Here is a 13,927-nt window from a genome sequence, read left to right as displayed (position 1 = left end):
GTCTTGAAATTTGTTAATTCTGCTCTACTAAGTATACTTGCATGCCTAATGGAGACCATCCATGAACAGAGGTAACTAATAGATGAGTCAAGTAGGAAAGGGGAAAAAAGTAAAAGATTGTGCATCATTCTAGCCCACCGCGAGGGTCGAACTCGCAGCCTTCAGATTCCACCTTTGCAGGACTCTTAAAGTAAGAGTCTGACGCTCTATCCGATTGAGCTAGGCGGGCAGCTGTTTGATTCTCAGATAGAAAAATAATAACCATATTAGTTACTTTATTAATTTGTATTCAAAGCCAAGCATTAAGATTGTCCCAAGCTGTAAAATAATGCATTGTTTGATCTGGTGGCAAATCTGCAATATGTTATGGTTCTTCTCTCTGATGACTAATATTAAGTACAACAGGTGTAGAGGAACAGTATATACATAGTCCAGTTGAAGATTTATTAACACAATTCATTGACAGACAACTTGTCTGTGAAAGATTTGAGATTAAGATTTATAACAGTAGTAGGAGAGTCCTCTACGGAAATATACATAATTCTACAAGGCAGATGAGAATGCATACATTCTAGCACAAGAAAGCAGACAAAACACAGCAGCAGACATCAAACTTTGGGACTAGAGCAAACCAATAACAAGAAGTAGTCAGTAGAGAACAGGACCAGATGCGTTATAGGGAACAAAGATGATGATAGTAAGACTATGCATAGTGTTGGTCGAGCCACTCAGTCATTTGTGAGGTCAATGAAGGATAAGTGTGTTACGAGTTTGCGAACATCCTCTGCATCCATGCTTTCCTTCGCAGGGATATGGAGATCCTTGGAAGTGTCAATGGAAGAAGCAGATTTCTCTTTGACATCTGCGTTGGGTTGATGCTTCTGAGTAGGCACAATGGATTCGTCCGTGTCAGTGCCTGCACCAGTCTCTCCACCATGCTCCGAGTCCGAATCCAGCGTAATGGCGATCACTCCATTGTGCTGAATAGGCTTGAATGGTGAACGTGTAGGAGTTTCCACGTTCGTGGGTCGGCGTGCACTAAGCACCGGCGAACCTTATAGTAACATTTTAGCCGATCGTTGTTCTGAACGTTTGGCCACACAAACATACCTTGGGTTTTATCTGCTTCCATTTTGCTGATTGCCTTCGTCTTTCTTGCTCGTGTTTTGAAGAGCGGGACAAGATCGCCTACTTTACAGATACCACAAACTGCAACGTATTAGTATCAGAACCTAAAATGCTGGGTGAAAGTCAGGTCCAGGACTTACCACTTGTTTCGACGTTGATGGAGTTGCTGTGTCGGCCATATCTGGATCGAGAGAGACATTGTGGGTTGGCTACAAAGTACACTTAAGAGCGTATTTTACATACATTTTCCGACAAGATGGCGTCTGACACTGCCATTCATATTTGTATGTAATGTCATAAGAATGCTTCGTCTGTAGAATGGTTTGATGAGAAAGCGGGTTTTATGAAAGAAGCCCAGTACACAGCTCACAGAGATAGAGATATCTGGCCTCTTTTGCATGACTTTATTCACCCTGTACGTAGAAGTTGAACAGGTGAATAACGGCTGGAAAGCGTAAAGCAACGGACCAGGCTTTCCACTCTCTACCGTGGTTCTCTTTTGGATTGCGGTTAATAACCCAGCACGCAAGATGACACATTTCGTGTGAAAGCGTGTTTCGGATACGTTCTTGCGAAGGCTCAGCTAGGCAAGAAGGGCATGACAGAATAGGCTCACCCTCGCAGTCGAGCACCTTAGTAGCAAGTTCGATACACGTAGTCTCGATTCCCTTGCTATCCCTGCAGTAAACACCGCCAACATTAGACTTTGGAACACTCCAGATATTATGAAGAGATCACTTGTGCCACTTTGCCCGGCCCGCAGTAGCTAAAAGCCTATTGTTCCAGATCAGTGGGGTTTCCTTCGGTAGCCCACGCTTGAACACGGAAGCATTAAGCTCGTCGAATAACGCCTGTGCATACGTAGCTAACTGCGCTCGCTTTTCTTCCTGCATCGCTTTCTTAGTCTTACGTTTCGCACGAGCTGGTGTTGCGGGCTCTGCCATCGTCGTTGGTATGCCAATAACAGAATCTCCTTCGACACCGTCTATCGCGACTCTTTTGCCACCAGGAGAGAAGAAATCGTGCAACTTGGTTTGCTTGTCTGGCGTGCCCTTCGGTCGAGGCAAGACAGGAGTTTGTACTGGCGACGGATCTGCTGTGATGGAAAGCCCACCACTCGGCGTTGCATGCACGAGTGGGGAAACAAGCGGTCGTTTCGCTTTCGCCTTTGAAGGACTGCCATCCCTCAGCACCGGTTTGCGCGAAGGCGGTGGATCGTTCATGACTAGTAGTGCACCGTCATCGTTGTCTTTGGCAGCCTTTCTATTATTAATATCAGCAATTGCAGCGTCAATGTCCGCTTCAAATTCATCTTCAGAATCTGTAATGACTGTTCGGCGCATCCAGGGAGATTTAACGTTCTTCGGAGCACTAAAGGATTGGTCATAGAACCAAACTCGAGCATCAATTTCAGGATACGCAATGCTCACTAGTGGGGTTGTCCGCCGGATTCAGACTCGCTATCAGTGTCAGTCTCCTGAACAACGAGCTCAGATGTGGACGCCGTATGCTTCTCTGGGGAGCTCAGGAATGGATCGGAATGTCGATTATCAAAGGCTTTCGGCACTGTCCTGACAGATCTAGGGTGCAAAACGAAAGTAAATGTCCATAGCCAAGTATCCGACATTGATGGCCCATACGTACGGTCCGGCGACTGGTCCGGCGTCATCTGAGTCCGATAATTCAATAATTTCTCCCTTGAACGAGCCCCTAACACCTCGCTTAATACCTTAAGAGAAGTATTTAAAGCTACTCATTGCGTACCGCGTTTTCTTCCTTCCTCCTTCATCGATATGTGGTAGGACTTCGACATCAACTTTGCTGGGCCTTTTACCTGGGCTATTGCTTTTTGTTGGCGAGCTAATTACAAGCGACGAAGTCCTGCCGAGTCCCTTTCCCGCATCATGGGACATGGCTGTTCGTTGTAGGTACAGATGTGCTGGCGATGTGTAAAGGAGAAGAGGCAAACTGTCCCTGCGCCTCGCAGCCTTTGTGCTTATAATAGGCGTGGTCAAACCTTGCGATTCTCTGTGCGATTCACCTTGCGATTCTAGAGGGTGAATCGCAAGGTGAATCGCGCGTGCAGGTTTGACCAGCACACTTGTACATGCGCGATTCACCTCAATATACTGACCCTTGATCTTAAAATTACATAATATAAAATTAAAGAAATAGTTTTTTTTCGTGCATATACATTTGGCCATGTCAAGAAGGACTTGATATGTGTGCAGTGATGTGCAAGAAGATGACAGAGCTTGGTAGCAGAGAACACAAGGATTTTTTGCAGAACAGAGGACAGTATGTATGCTGTAGTTCTCACAAGGAAGAGGCAAATCATCTTACTGTTTTTGGAATTTAGAGGTGAAAAGAAGCTTAGTTTTATTTTTGTAATACATGTACATATTTGGAATTAGATATGAGTAGAGGTGAATCGCGGGGGTGAATCGCAAGGCGAATCGCGTCAAAGTGCGATTCACCTTTCAGCGCGATTCACCCCGAATCGCTGGGGTTCCGGGGTCCGCGATTCACTTTGCATGAAAGTGAATCGCGCAGGTGAATCGCCCACTGAATCGCGAGGTTTGACCACGCCTAATATCGGCATTGACCTTGGCCTATGGCGTGGTATGTGTTCCGTGGGCGGAACCTTATTTGATATTTCAACATCGTTGAGACGCGCTTGTCACGCGTCTCGTCACACACTTACAGCGCGATAATTTATCAGAGTAATCTTGACTTTAACCGCTAGAAATACAAGTCATATTGATACAGTCATTATGTGGTCCCAGGAGGCACATTATTGCTGCCAGAGCCTGATGCTTCCCCATGTCCGCCGCCAGCTTCACCCAATTTGAATATCTGCTCCATCATGTCGAGTTGATCCTGGTTAGGTGGGCCATTATTATTAAAGAACGCCGAGTAATCAAATGCTGTTCCGTCACCACCTCCTTCGCTGGTGGAAGGGCCCGTTCTGGGTTGTGCATCCAGGTTCTTCTCTCCGGTACCGTGATTTCCGGCGTTGAGCGATGCAAAAAGTGCATCATCATGTGCTTGATGTTCTGATAGCAGTATACTCATGTCCATCCCAGACGTAGGGTCATTGGAGTCAGTTGCAGTTGGTGCGCTAGGAGCTTCCGGACCGAATAACTCGTCTACGTCTATGCTATCGGAAGGCCCGGATTGCTGAGCACCATTGCCACTCTGTTCTCCGAACAAATCAGAGTGAAGCTTCGTCATATCCGTCATATTCAGGTCAAGGTCAAGCTCGATAGGCTTGTCAACGGAGCTGCCTGCACTCGAGAAATCTATCCCTGTAGGAATTTGTAAGTCGTCGTCTACTGTCAAATCAATATCGACATGTTGGTTGGCATTTTGCATAGGCATGTTTTGACTGTCCATACCCGAGGCAGATGCAAGAGCAGCTAGAACCTCAGGCGGAATCTCTCCTGGAGCCATTGGCCGCGCAGATTTTGGTGCAAGAGTCACTGAACGAAATTATTGAGTGCTAGGCAGGGGAAGCAGGGGAAAGGAACAGAAGCATTTACCAGGTGAGGCGAGGCCAGTCATTCCAGTAACACCCATTGAGCCTAAGGAGCCGAGACCAGTCAAATCACCCAATGCAGACATATCCAAACCACCTTCGTCTGCACCTAAACGAAGAGAAGCGGATGAAAGGTCTAATCTCAGTGGGAAGGGATTTCGTTGGAGAGTTGAGAGTGAGATTTTCGACGGTCGCCGAGTGGTAATCCTCGTGGCAGTCGGTCGTGCCTCGGCGGATGCGAGGTGTTGCGTTTTATCGTCCGTCTCGGGTTGAGTTGCCATTTCGATATCGGCGTTGGCTGCCTCTGTCTCTGCAGCTTTCGCGCGTGCCTTTTCAGCCTCTTCCTCACGAATGCGAGTTTCTTCTCGTGTGAGATCACGCTGAAGTACTGCGATTGCACGTGTCTAAGGTCTCACAATTAATGACATAAATTGGCGTTGCCGTAGCACTTACGAGGTGGGCATCCAGAGTGTCGCAAATCTGATCATATGTCCCGAGTTCATGTTCAAGAGCGGAAGTCAAAGAGCGAGGTGGATGGGGAGCATGTTTCTGGATACCCCTGTTCGACATTATAGTTGTTATTCAGATTAACAGAAGGAGTGATGTGCACGCACATTCTCTTAGTGTCTGTATAGAACTTGAATACTTGTGCAGTAGTGACAGTTATGTTCTATTTATATTTATCATTTGAGTCCACACGTTTAAATGACTGCAGAATGGAAACTTGCCCACCTTCAAGCTCTCTTCCAAGGCACATACTTCGGGTTCTAGTATTGCCATGGCCTTTGGCGGAGGCGGAGGAGGTGGCATGGCATCTTTATCATCTTTCTTCATCTTCTCTTTGTCTTTACCCTTTCCCTTCTCCGTAACTGGGCTAGCTGTGGATGGCTTCCGTGCGTGTTGTGGACGTGCCACTGCAGGAGTAGTGCCTACGCCTTTCGGAGGCATTTTTTATAGTAAAGTTCGACTGTATGGCGATGATGAGAGTGATACAAGGCGGTCTCTGGCGGGAAGGCCAAGTGTCACTCGGTGTCTTGTGCAGCAATTACAGTTGCCTGTTACGGAAACAGCAGCCACTCTCACCACAGCGACGTCGGCTGAACAGCGGCCAGCTCGTCTAATGCCCTACACTCACGTCTCTCTAGTTCCTTGAAGATCATATATCCCATCAATCTTACTTTGGATAGGTCTTAGCCTCCCAAGTCAGCGGACAAATCTATTCTTCGACCCTTTAATTCAACGTTATACCTGATGGAAGCAGGTGCCGCACATGAGCACCCTGCTGCCCGGAATAATTTCCAACTCAATCGTGGCCGCCAGCGGAAACCGCGTGGAGAGCTAAAGAGCGCAAATCTCAACGAATTGGACAAGTGCGTGTCGAGTACCCAGTTATTGCCATTATGCTGAGTATGTCTGTTTGACGCAGACTCGTTTCACTTCAGACATCGCTCTGGGACGCACAAAGTGTATTGCAAGAGATCGTAGAGAACTGCAACCGTCTAATAGAAGAAGATTCCGGTTCTTTGCTTGTAAGTTTCTTGACGATTATGCGTATTGAAATGAGCTCAAGTAAAGATGTCAAGCGTCGACAGTCTTCGGAACTAGAGTACCGTCTTCGACATCTACAGGAACAACGTGAATCGCTTGATGACGACATACGACACGGTGAGCTGTATTTCTAATATTGTATCGTTTCCTGACATCTGTAGCTCCTATTCAGTTCAGGAACGTATAGCATCTCGGAAAGAGAAACTCCGTCAACGGCGAATGCGCTTGGCTGAAGCACGAGCATTGCATGAGGATGACTTACTCACGGAGTTCGATGCTGGTGTACAGTTAGCCGAAGAGAAGTAATCTACCTTTCATACGTTTCGTATACTCTCTTGTACTAAGTTGCGCTCCATTAGGAAGAGAGTCAAAGCCCTCAAAGGCGAGATTGAACCCGTTCGGACATCACTTCTCTCGACACTCGCATTCATTTTCCCTATTGAGCTTCTCTCACCTCCTGACCTCCTGTACACTATTCTCGGCGTCCCCTTACCTATTCCGATGCAGGGCTCTGATCCAGCGCCGCCATTGTCGCTTCCGCACGTGCCTGCAGTAAGCGAGGATGGCGTCGCAAGTGCATTAGGCTATGCAGCGCTCCTTGTACATTTGATGGCGGCATACCTCTGCCAACGCCTCTTATACCCTATTACTTACATCGGAAGTCGCAGTCTTGTGAAGGACCCTATATCCGCGATGATGGGTCCGCGGATGTGAGTAATATTTTCTTCCGTTCCCATATGCTTCGCTACCGTAATAACTGGCATTTGATCTACCTTTGGACGTTCCTTTTGCTACCCTAGGTTTCCGTTATATTCGAAAGGAGTAGACACGTACCGGTTTGAATACGCCGTATTTCTACTTAACAAGGACATTGAACTGGTGTGTGCAATTTCTTATTAACTATTCTCGGGGACGATGAGCTGACGGAAGCTCTATTCATGTGTTTTTCAAAAACTTGACTTCTGGCATCTGACCACTTCTATATTCTGTAGCTAATGGCCGATCGAAATCTACACGCCCTGGATCTCAGACACACATTACCCAACCTCAAAAACCTTTTACTCACGCTCACAAGCGGCGAGGGTGCATTACGGTGAGTTCTGAGCCCAAACACATCTCGCATCATCTTTCCTCCATATTGGTCTTTTCACACCTTTCCGCTTTTTCTTGCCTGAAACACTCGGTATCGCTTTTGCTTACGGCGGTTCCTTGACAAAATTCTTACCCACTCATTTTATTGGTGTTCCGTTTATACGACGCTGACACCTGCATATGCGCCGCTTCTTTCTCATTTACTCGATTACATACGTGTGCTTTCGCGGCATCGCCTGCTTGGACTGGCACCGTGCCTGCCTTGGTCCGACACGGCGACACACCTTCTTTCTTGTCGCTTGAACGGACCGGACCTATGAACTAAAATAATTGCCGGAACAACCGGAAAAAAGGTCGCGCGTTTTGACTTCGCCCTCGGTGGTGTCAATCACGCCAGGCTTACAATCTCCGAGCCCTTTCGCGGCCGAAGTAGCGGGGACCGAAGACTCGGAGCCTCCACCGTTAAATCTGGAAGGCGACGAGGCCGGCTGGAGTACGACGCCAAAAAGTCGGGCTGTTGGGCTACCTCCAATAAACGATAAGGTAGACAATCGAATTAATACCGATGGTGGAAACAGAGACGTTAATGGTGGTGCTACCATGAGATCAGCTGCGACGGAGGATACAAGCGACTTGTCTACCGCTTCTACGAACGAAGAAAGGTCGGGAACGTCAAGCACGGCAAGCACTCTGCGTCCACGCCTACCACGCATCCAGATCCAATCTTACCTTGGTCTTACACCACTTTCCGCGATGTGGCGCGGACGGGGAGCTTCATCATCTTCTGGAGCTTCTTCCAGCAAACAAGCTGGCTCGGGGGACATGGTTGATTCCTCTGAACCTTCCGCATCTCGTCCTGGCTCAGTAGGCGATGGCGTAGTCGCCAATGGTACTGGTACTGATACAGAGAGTACCTCAGAATGTGGGGAGGACGACGACGAAGAAGACGAAGACGACCGACAAACTGTGCGAGGTTCCTCGGTGCCTACGACGCCAGTTGCGGGAGACCGTTCACGACGCGAAAGTGTCGCTTCAGAGGGCTTGCTAGACAATTTGAAGGACCTAAAGTCACGATTACGAGGTGGGGGAAGTACAAACGTCTTACACCCTGAAGCTGAGAAGCGTTCGGACTCAGTAAACGGTAAGGATAGGGACGTTGTGGTCGATACTACATGCTAGTTTATCGCATTGGGAATTTATTAATGGAGATAAAAAAGGGAAAAAGAGCACTTTGACTAGGCGCCAGTCGTGCGTGAATCGAGGCACATGCGCATATAGCTAACCACCGTAACCCCGTGAGTCTAACTCCTAGCAACGGGAGCTGTGTCTTGTAATTGAAAAGAACGGAAGCAAGTGACATTGCTGCATGTATACTACTGTGCTGTATATGCACGTGCAAGTGGCCGCAACGCGGTGGGATTCTATTTCTAAGAAGATTGAGGCGTGCGACCGCGGTCGTCGGGAGCAGCGTTGCTACAGACGTTGAGCAGTTTTCTGATTTCTCTGATGGGCGTGTCCTACAACAATTACGCATTTGCAAGCATAACCAAATTGCTGAATATATTTGTGGCAAATTAGGGCACGCGGGAAAAAGGGGTGTAGTAAAAGAGAAACCTGAGAAAACTAAGTAAATAGTCTTTTGAATAGAGAGTTTGTTGTTGGCGTCGATGATACATGAGTTCTGATTTGTATGTACGTACAGACCAAGTTGGTGCTAGCGTAAGTAGGGGAGGATAGAAAAAAGAAAAAGAAATGTGATAACGTGAAGGAACTCGCTGATTTGCCTGCCGCGCTAGCCGACATACCGCCTCCGTCTTAAAGACGCGACTTTCCTTCCTCCAAGCTTCAGCTCTACCACCACTATCTCCTCAAGACAGTTTGTCCGGTACGTGCACCATCCCCCTCGCTCGACGTATTGCACCGTCGTCTCTCGTTGTTGTCGCTTTCCCTTACCCCGTCTCTGCAGAGCCCGCCGTTGTACCACCAGTTCTTATAGACAGGCAGAAAAAGTTTGGCATTTTCTGGTGAGCGCAGCCTTCCACCGCCACCGCTACAAACATCCGGCACCTTTTGCTCATTCGCTTGTGCGTCCAGGACCACCGTTGTGCAACTAGGTTATCTCTTTATATTCACCAGTTTTTACCCACAACTGCTTTTTTTTTTCTCTTCTCGTTCATCAACTTCACACCCGGCAAAGACTTTTTTCGTTGAATCGTATACCGCAAGTTTTACAATTATGAGCACCCCTATGGACAACTCAGCCTCCCCGGCCGATACCCGTACCAACGACGAGCGTAAGCAAAGTCCGCCTGCGTTCCTCGACTTGGCCGATTCGGTACGTGGAGTGATCAATCGCGTCGGCTATTAATGAACTGCGCGTTTGACACATCTCTTTTTCTTGCTTCCCCGACCTTCCTAGGCGGCTAGGTTGGGTACTAATATGCCCGACATCTCAGCAGTAAGTGCAATTTTTGTTGCGAGCTTTGTGCCTGTAAATGTAACTGACCCTGAAAATTTGAAGCGTGTCGAGCTAAAACGCATGGAACACGAACGCCAGCGTGCCATCCAGCGAAAAGTGTTCGAGGAGCAAATGCGTGCTCTTGAACAGCAGCAACAACAGGAACTGTTGTCCCTTCCTGTGGACAGTTCGCAGAGCCTGCAACACCTTGCTGCTTCGGCGCCGACAACGCCGCCGCGTGTCAATTCGACCCTTGTTGGGAGTGAACACTCTCCACTGGCCATAATGCACGGTCGTTTGATGGATCCTGCAGCTCTCACGAGTGCTGTCGGCTCAGGCATTGGCATCGACAAGCGCAAATCTGTTGCGTACGCAGATGGTACTCAACTTGGTTATGGTCTTGGCACGGAAGCGAATGGTTCGGCGTATTCGCGAGCTGGTGCGAAGTCCATGCCTGCAAGCCGCCGCACGTCTGCAAGCGAACACGATGAAGATCTTGCGAATCAGTTGCAGGGATTGTCCGTTCATGATGGAAACTCCAATGGAAATGCATCCCCGCTGAGAGCAGCTCCTCAGGCGATGAGCAGGGTTAATGTGAATGGGTTGGGTTTTTCAGGAGTCAATGAAGGTCTACGTCTTGGCGGGAATGGCAGCGGTTACAATGCCGGAATGCTGCTCGACGAGCAGCTCGATAAAGAGATGCAGAGTGCGTATTCTTCTATATATGTTCTGTTGCGTCGTCGGGGGGAAAAAGGAGACTTATTTGCTTATTTCTTTATGTATTTGTAGATGCAATGAGGCATTTGCCTATCCCTGATGACGACAAGTACGCTGTGTTGAAAGGAGACTCTGGTAATAAGGTACAAGGTTTAATTAATTAGATTGACTAATTCACTAACTCTATCATGCACCAGCTTTCGTCGTCTTCGGCCGCGTTAGATCTTGCGCCATTGTCACAGAAGTCTTCAGAATGGCCACAGTTTGCCCGCAGTCAGGAAAACGGAGCTGCTCGCAGCGATCGGCGTACAGGTACTCCCCAGCTTGGAGGTGGCCTCCAGGCCAACCTGAATGATTTACAGCACAAGCTCGGCTCAGCGGTTTCTGCCAGTGCTACTCCTCTCTTGCAGAATACTCCTGGTGTGTCGCGACGTGCCTCGCCTCTCAACATCGGTGGTCTTTCGTTACGTACGGATGTCTCGCAGTTTGAAAGGGCGCCCGGTGGACCCGGTACACCTCAATCAAGCTCTGAAGCTCAGATGCTCGGCGCGCGGATGTCTGCGGCTGGGCTCGATGCGCCGGCAAGTGCAGGAGAAGCGACGTCTGCAACGTCACTGAGTCGCATCTCGCCATCACGATACGACAGTCCGCTGACGTTTGGCACGCCTCAAAGTCTCGATAACTCCCTCCAAAGTCAATATGATGTCGATTCTATTTATCTAAACCAGGATGGCCGCTTGAACGGTTACGGTCTGGATGGGAATAGCCGCCTTAATGGCTCAGGTACTACGGGTGGATCGACTGCTCTGTACCACCACCATGGTTCCCGATACGGCCTGGCGATGGGTGCTCGGATGGGCGGATCTGACAACAAGATGAACGGTCTTCACGGTCCCAAGCATAAGCGAGGTGATATTGACCGTAAGCATTTATTCTTAAACTTTCGCGAGGATGTTACTAATTAACTGTATCCTCGGGGTTAACGTATTCATAGTCAACCGCTTCGCCGGGACACGTCTAGAGGACCTTCAAGGCGAAATCGCCAGTCTCTGCAAGGATCAGCACGGGTGCCGTTATTTGCAAAAGAAGCTTGAAGAAGGCAACGCGGAACATCGTGATATGATTTTCCGTGAGACGTTCGGTCATTTTGCGGAACTTATGACGGGTAAACATTCTACTTCATTAATAATAACAACCAAGACTCACCAGATTCACAAAGATCCATTCGGAAACTACCTCTGTCAAAAGCTTCTTGAATATTCAACTGACGACCAACGCAACGTGATTTGTGAATCTGTTGCCCAGGACTTGGTGAACATCTCGCTCAACATGCATGGCACGCGTGCGGTGCAGAAGATGATCGATTTTCTCTCTACACAGCGTCAGGCAAGTACTAAGTCAACTCCCCTCCCTTTATATGCTTACGCGTAGGCGGAAGCAGGCTGATCTTAGATACAATGCTCAGATCCACTCTATCATTGTTGCGTTAAGCCTACACGTCGTAGTGCTCATCAAGGACCTCAACGGAAACCACGTTATTCAAAAGTGCCTCAACAAGTTGACACCCGAGGATAATCAAGTATGTCTTGATTAAAGTGTGGACGTCAATTGTATCTGATCTGATAAACGTAAACTTTAGTTTATCTACAATGCGGTTGCTGCGAACTGCGTCGAAGTCGCGACTCATCGTCACGGTTGCTGCGTACTTCAGAGGTGCATTGACCACGCGTCAGATCACCAAAGAATACAGCTCGTAAACGAGATCACGTACAACGCACTGACGCTGGTCCAGGATCCCTACGGCAACTATGTAAGTTCATAAATAAATACATCATGTACAACACATTAACAACAATTATACAAGGTTGTACAATACATTCTCGATCTGAATGACAATCGCTTCAGTGATGCTGTCATCCGTCAATTCACGGGTAACGTCTGCGCCCTCTCCGTTCAGAAGTTCAGCTCCAATGTCATCGAGAAATGTATCCGTGTGGCGGAACACAACACACGTAAAATGCTCATTGAAGAACTTCTTAACCGTACACGTCTCGAGAAGCTACTACGCGATTCGTTCGGGAATTACTGCGTGCAAACCGCACTCGACTATGCGGAATCTGGGCAACGTGCACTACTTGTCGAAGGCATCCGCCCCATTCTCCCATTGATTCGTAACACGCCGTACGGGAAGCGCATCCAGTCGAAGCTTCAGCGTGAACAGATGGAGCTTGCGAATGCTAACGGAATGGGTCATTACAACGGGCAATTCAACCAGCAAGCGATGATGAACATGGCGCTTGCAAATCAAGGCCTGACCGGACAAACCCACCCTGGCATTGCCGCTCGGGGCCCAATGGCTGGTTCTATGCATCCTTCGAACCAGCTCGGAGACGTCTATGGTAATCGTTCAACGATTTACGGTGTCGGACAGAACGGCGCTGCTGCGAGTGGCCTCCACAACCAGCAGACGCCTTTGCACCTTCAGCAACCAATGCATTCTCTCCAGACACAAGCACTTGATGGATACGTCCTACAAGGCAGTGGTACTGGCCATTCCCATGGTCTGAGCTCTGGCACAAACGGGCTACCCCCTGGCAGCACTTTCATTCCTCAAATGCCCTTGACATACCAAGGTATCCATATCTCTGCAGGTCTCAATGACCCTTATCAACGCACGTCTTACGGCTATAACGTGTGATATCCTATGCAACTTCGACTCGAACGCACATATATATTGCTCCACTTGCGGGAGCAGGTCGGATCTGCATCAAAGACGAGCTTTCTTCCGGCAGATTGCCCGTCGATCTTACCTCGCGGGTCCGATAATACCACTTTCCCAACTGATCTCCCCCAAAACATATCTAAACCTGCTATCGTAACGTCGTTAAACCCTGGTTTTTTAATGTTTGTTTTACTGTGACTCGCTTTTTACTTTCTTCACCTTCGGTCGCCCATATTGCCTCGCTAGTCTGCCATCAACAGTGCTTGAACGTACCCTCATCGCATACTGTATTTCTCCGCATTTACTTCCCGCTTCCCCATTGCTCTTCCTTGCTAACATGTTGGACTACTTGTTCTTATTCCCCATTGGCCGTTCCCGTTCTTGATTGCCGCGTGTATAGCACAATACTCGGTTCTCCATTATTATCGGTCCACCAATTGTTTAATAGCGCACACGCTTAACTGTCAACTGTGTATTTACCATCACCCATTGGCTGCTTCTTCACACTGTTACTTACTTGGCTTGCTTTCATCTCTGTTTGTTTTTTTTTCCTTTTTTCTTTCATGTTGTGGAAACATAAAGTGATGAAAATTATATAGTTAGTTGACTTACCCCCTTCATACCCACGGGTCCGAATCCAAATTTAGAATATTATGACGCGGGTGAGACTTTGTGCGGGGTTTGCAATTTAGGGGTTTAATTGCCAACCGTGCTGTCCTCTTGA

At 48.2% G+C, this 13,927-nt stretch overlaps 4 protein-coding genes and 1 non-coding gene across 5 annotated transcripts; 2 read left to right on the top strand and 3 right to left on the bottom strand.

Moving 5' to 3' along the window:
- Positions 1–131: 131 nt before the first annotated feature.
- FOMMEDRAFT_t28 lies at positions 132–229 on the bottom strand. The gene has a single exon. It is a non-coding gene; the product is annotated as a tRNA-Lys (tRNA).
- A 499-nt stretch (positions 230–728) lies between these two features.
- FOMMEDRAFT_28080 (uncharacterized protein) lies at positions 729–2,941 on the bottom strand (the record flags this gene model as incomplete). The annotated part of the gene is made up of 11 exons (XM_007265900.1): positions 729–1,054; positions 1,111–1,209; positions 1,269–1,309; positions 1,372–1,439; positions 1,499–1,541; positions 1,597–1,711; positions 1,745–1,806; positions 1,867–2,499; positions 2,559–2,708; positions 2,773–2,857; positions 2,893–2,941. The coding sequence occupies 11 exons, from the start codon at positions 2,939–2,941 to the stop codon at positions 729–731; spliced, it is 1,671 nt and encodes a 556-aa protein (XP_007265962.1).
- Positions 2,942–3,900: 959 nt separating this feature from the next.
- On the bottom strand, positions 3,901–5,614 carry FOMMEDRAFT_146318 (uncharacterized protein; the record flags this gene model as incomplete). The annotated part of the gene is made up of 5 exons (XM_007265899.1): positions 3,901–4,610; positions 4,671–5,070; positions 5,120–5,225; positions 5,281–5,336; positions 5,399–5,614. 5 exons carry the CDS (start codon positions 5,612–5,614, stop codon positions 3,901–3,903), a joined length of 1,488 nt encoding a protein of 495 aa, XP_007265961.1.
- A 125-nt stretch (positions 5,615–5,739) lies between these two features.
- FOMMEDRAFT_19606 (uncharacterized protein) lies at positions 5,740–8,521 on the top strand. Its single transcript, XM_007265898.1, has 8 exons — positions 5,740–6,036; positions 6,093–6,195; positions 6,250–6,331; positions 6,387–6,516; positions 6,574–6,924; positions 7,015–7,093; positions 7,207–7,307; positions 7,660–8,521. Exons 1-8 carry the CDS (start codon positions 5,918–5,920, stop codon positions 8,483–8,485), a joined length of 1,791 nt encoding a protein of 596 aa, XP_007265960.1. The 5' UTR covers positions 5,740–5,917; the 3' UTR covers positions 8,486–8,521.
- Positions 8,522–9,179: 658 nt separating this feature from the next.
- Positions 9,180–13,817, top strand: FOMMEDRAFT_122075 (ARM repeat-containing protein). Its single transcript, XM_007265897.1, has 12 exons — positions 9,180–9,191; positions 9,273–9,330; positions 9,401–9,641; positions 9,726–9,764; positions 9,828–10,470; positions 10,554–10,624; positions 10,679–11,402; positions 11,476–11,646; positions 11,701–11,867; positions 11,923–12,060; positions 12,121–12,291; positions 12,346–13,817. Exons 3-12 carry the CDS (start codon positions 9,543–9,545, stop codon positions 13,177–13,179), a joined length of 3,057 nt encoding a protein of 1,018 aa, XP_007265959.1. The 5' UTR covers positions 9,180–9,191; positions 9,273–9,330; positions 9,401–9,542; the 3' UTR covers positions 13,180–13,817.
- Positions 13,818–13,927: the final 110 nt, after the last annotated feature.

The sequence above is a fragment of the Fomitiporia mediterranea genome (genome assembly GCF_000271605.1).
Source record: "Fomitiporia mediterranea MF3/22 unplaced genomic scaffold FOMMEscaffold_5, whole genome shotgun sequence".
NCBI lineage: Eukaryota > Fungi > Basidiomycota > Agaricomycetes > Hymenochaetales > Hymenochaetaceae > Fomitiporia > Fomitiporia mediterranea.
The sequence above is the reverse complement of the archived record's forward strand: the minus strand, read 5'-3'. Positions and strand labels throughout refer to the sequence as shown.

Excerpts from the sequence above, each read along its gene's own strand:
- FOMMEDRAFT_19606 (XM_007265898.1), top strand. The coding sequence starts at position 5,918 with ATGGAAGCAGGTGCCGCACATGAGCACCCTGCTGCCCGGAATAATTTC. Across the intron at positions 6,037-6,092 it reads AATCTCAACGAATTGGACAA|ACTCGTTTCACTTCAGACAT; the intron begins GTGCGTGTCGAG and ends TGTTTGACGCAG. Across the intron at positions 7,308-7,659 it reads AGCGGCGAGGGTGCATTACG|GTCGCGCGTTTTGACTTCGC; the intron begins GTGAGTTCTGAG and ends ACCGGAAAAAAG.
- FOMMEDRAFT_122075 (XM_007265897.1), top strand. The coding sequence starts at position 9,543 with ATGAGCACCCCTATGGACAACTCAGCCTCCCCGGCCGATACCCGTACC. Across the intron at positions 10,625-10,678 it reads AAGGAGACTCTGGTAATAAG|CTTTCGTCGTCTTCGGCCGC; the intron begins GTACAAGGTTTA and ends ATCATGCACCAG. Across the intron at positions 11,868-11,922 it reads TTCTCTCTACACAGCGTCAG|GCTGATCTTAGATACAATGC; the intron begins GCAAGTACTAAG and ends AGGCGGAAGCAG.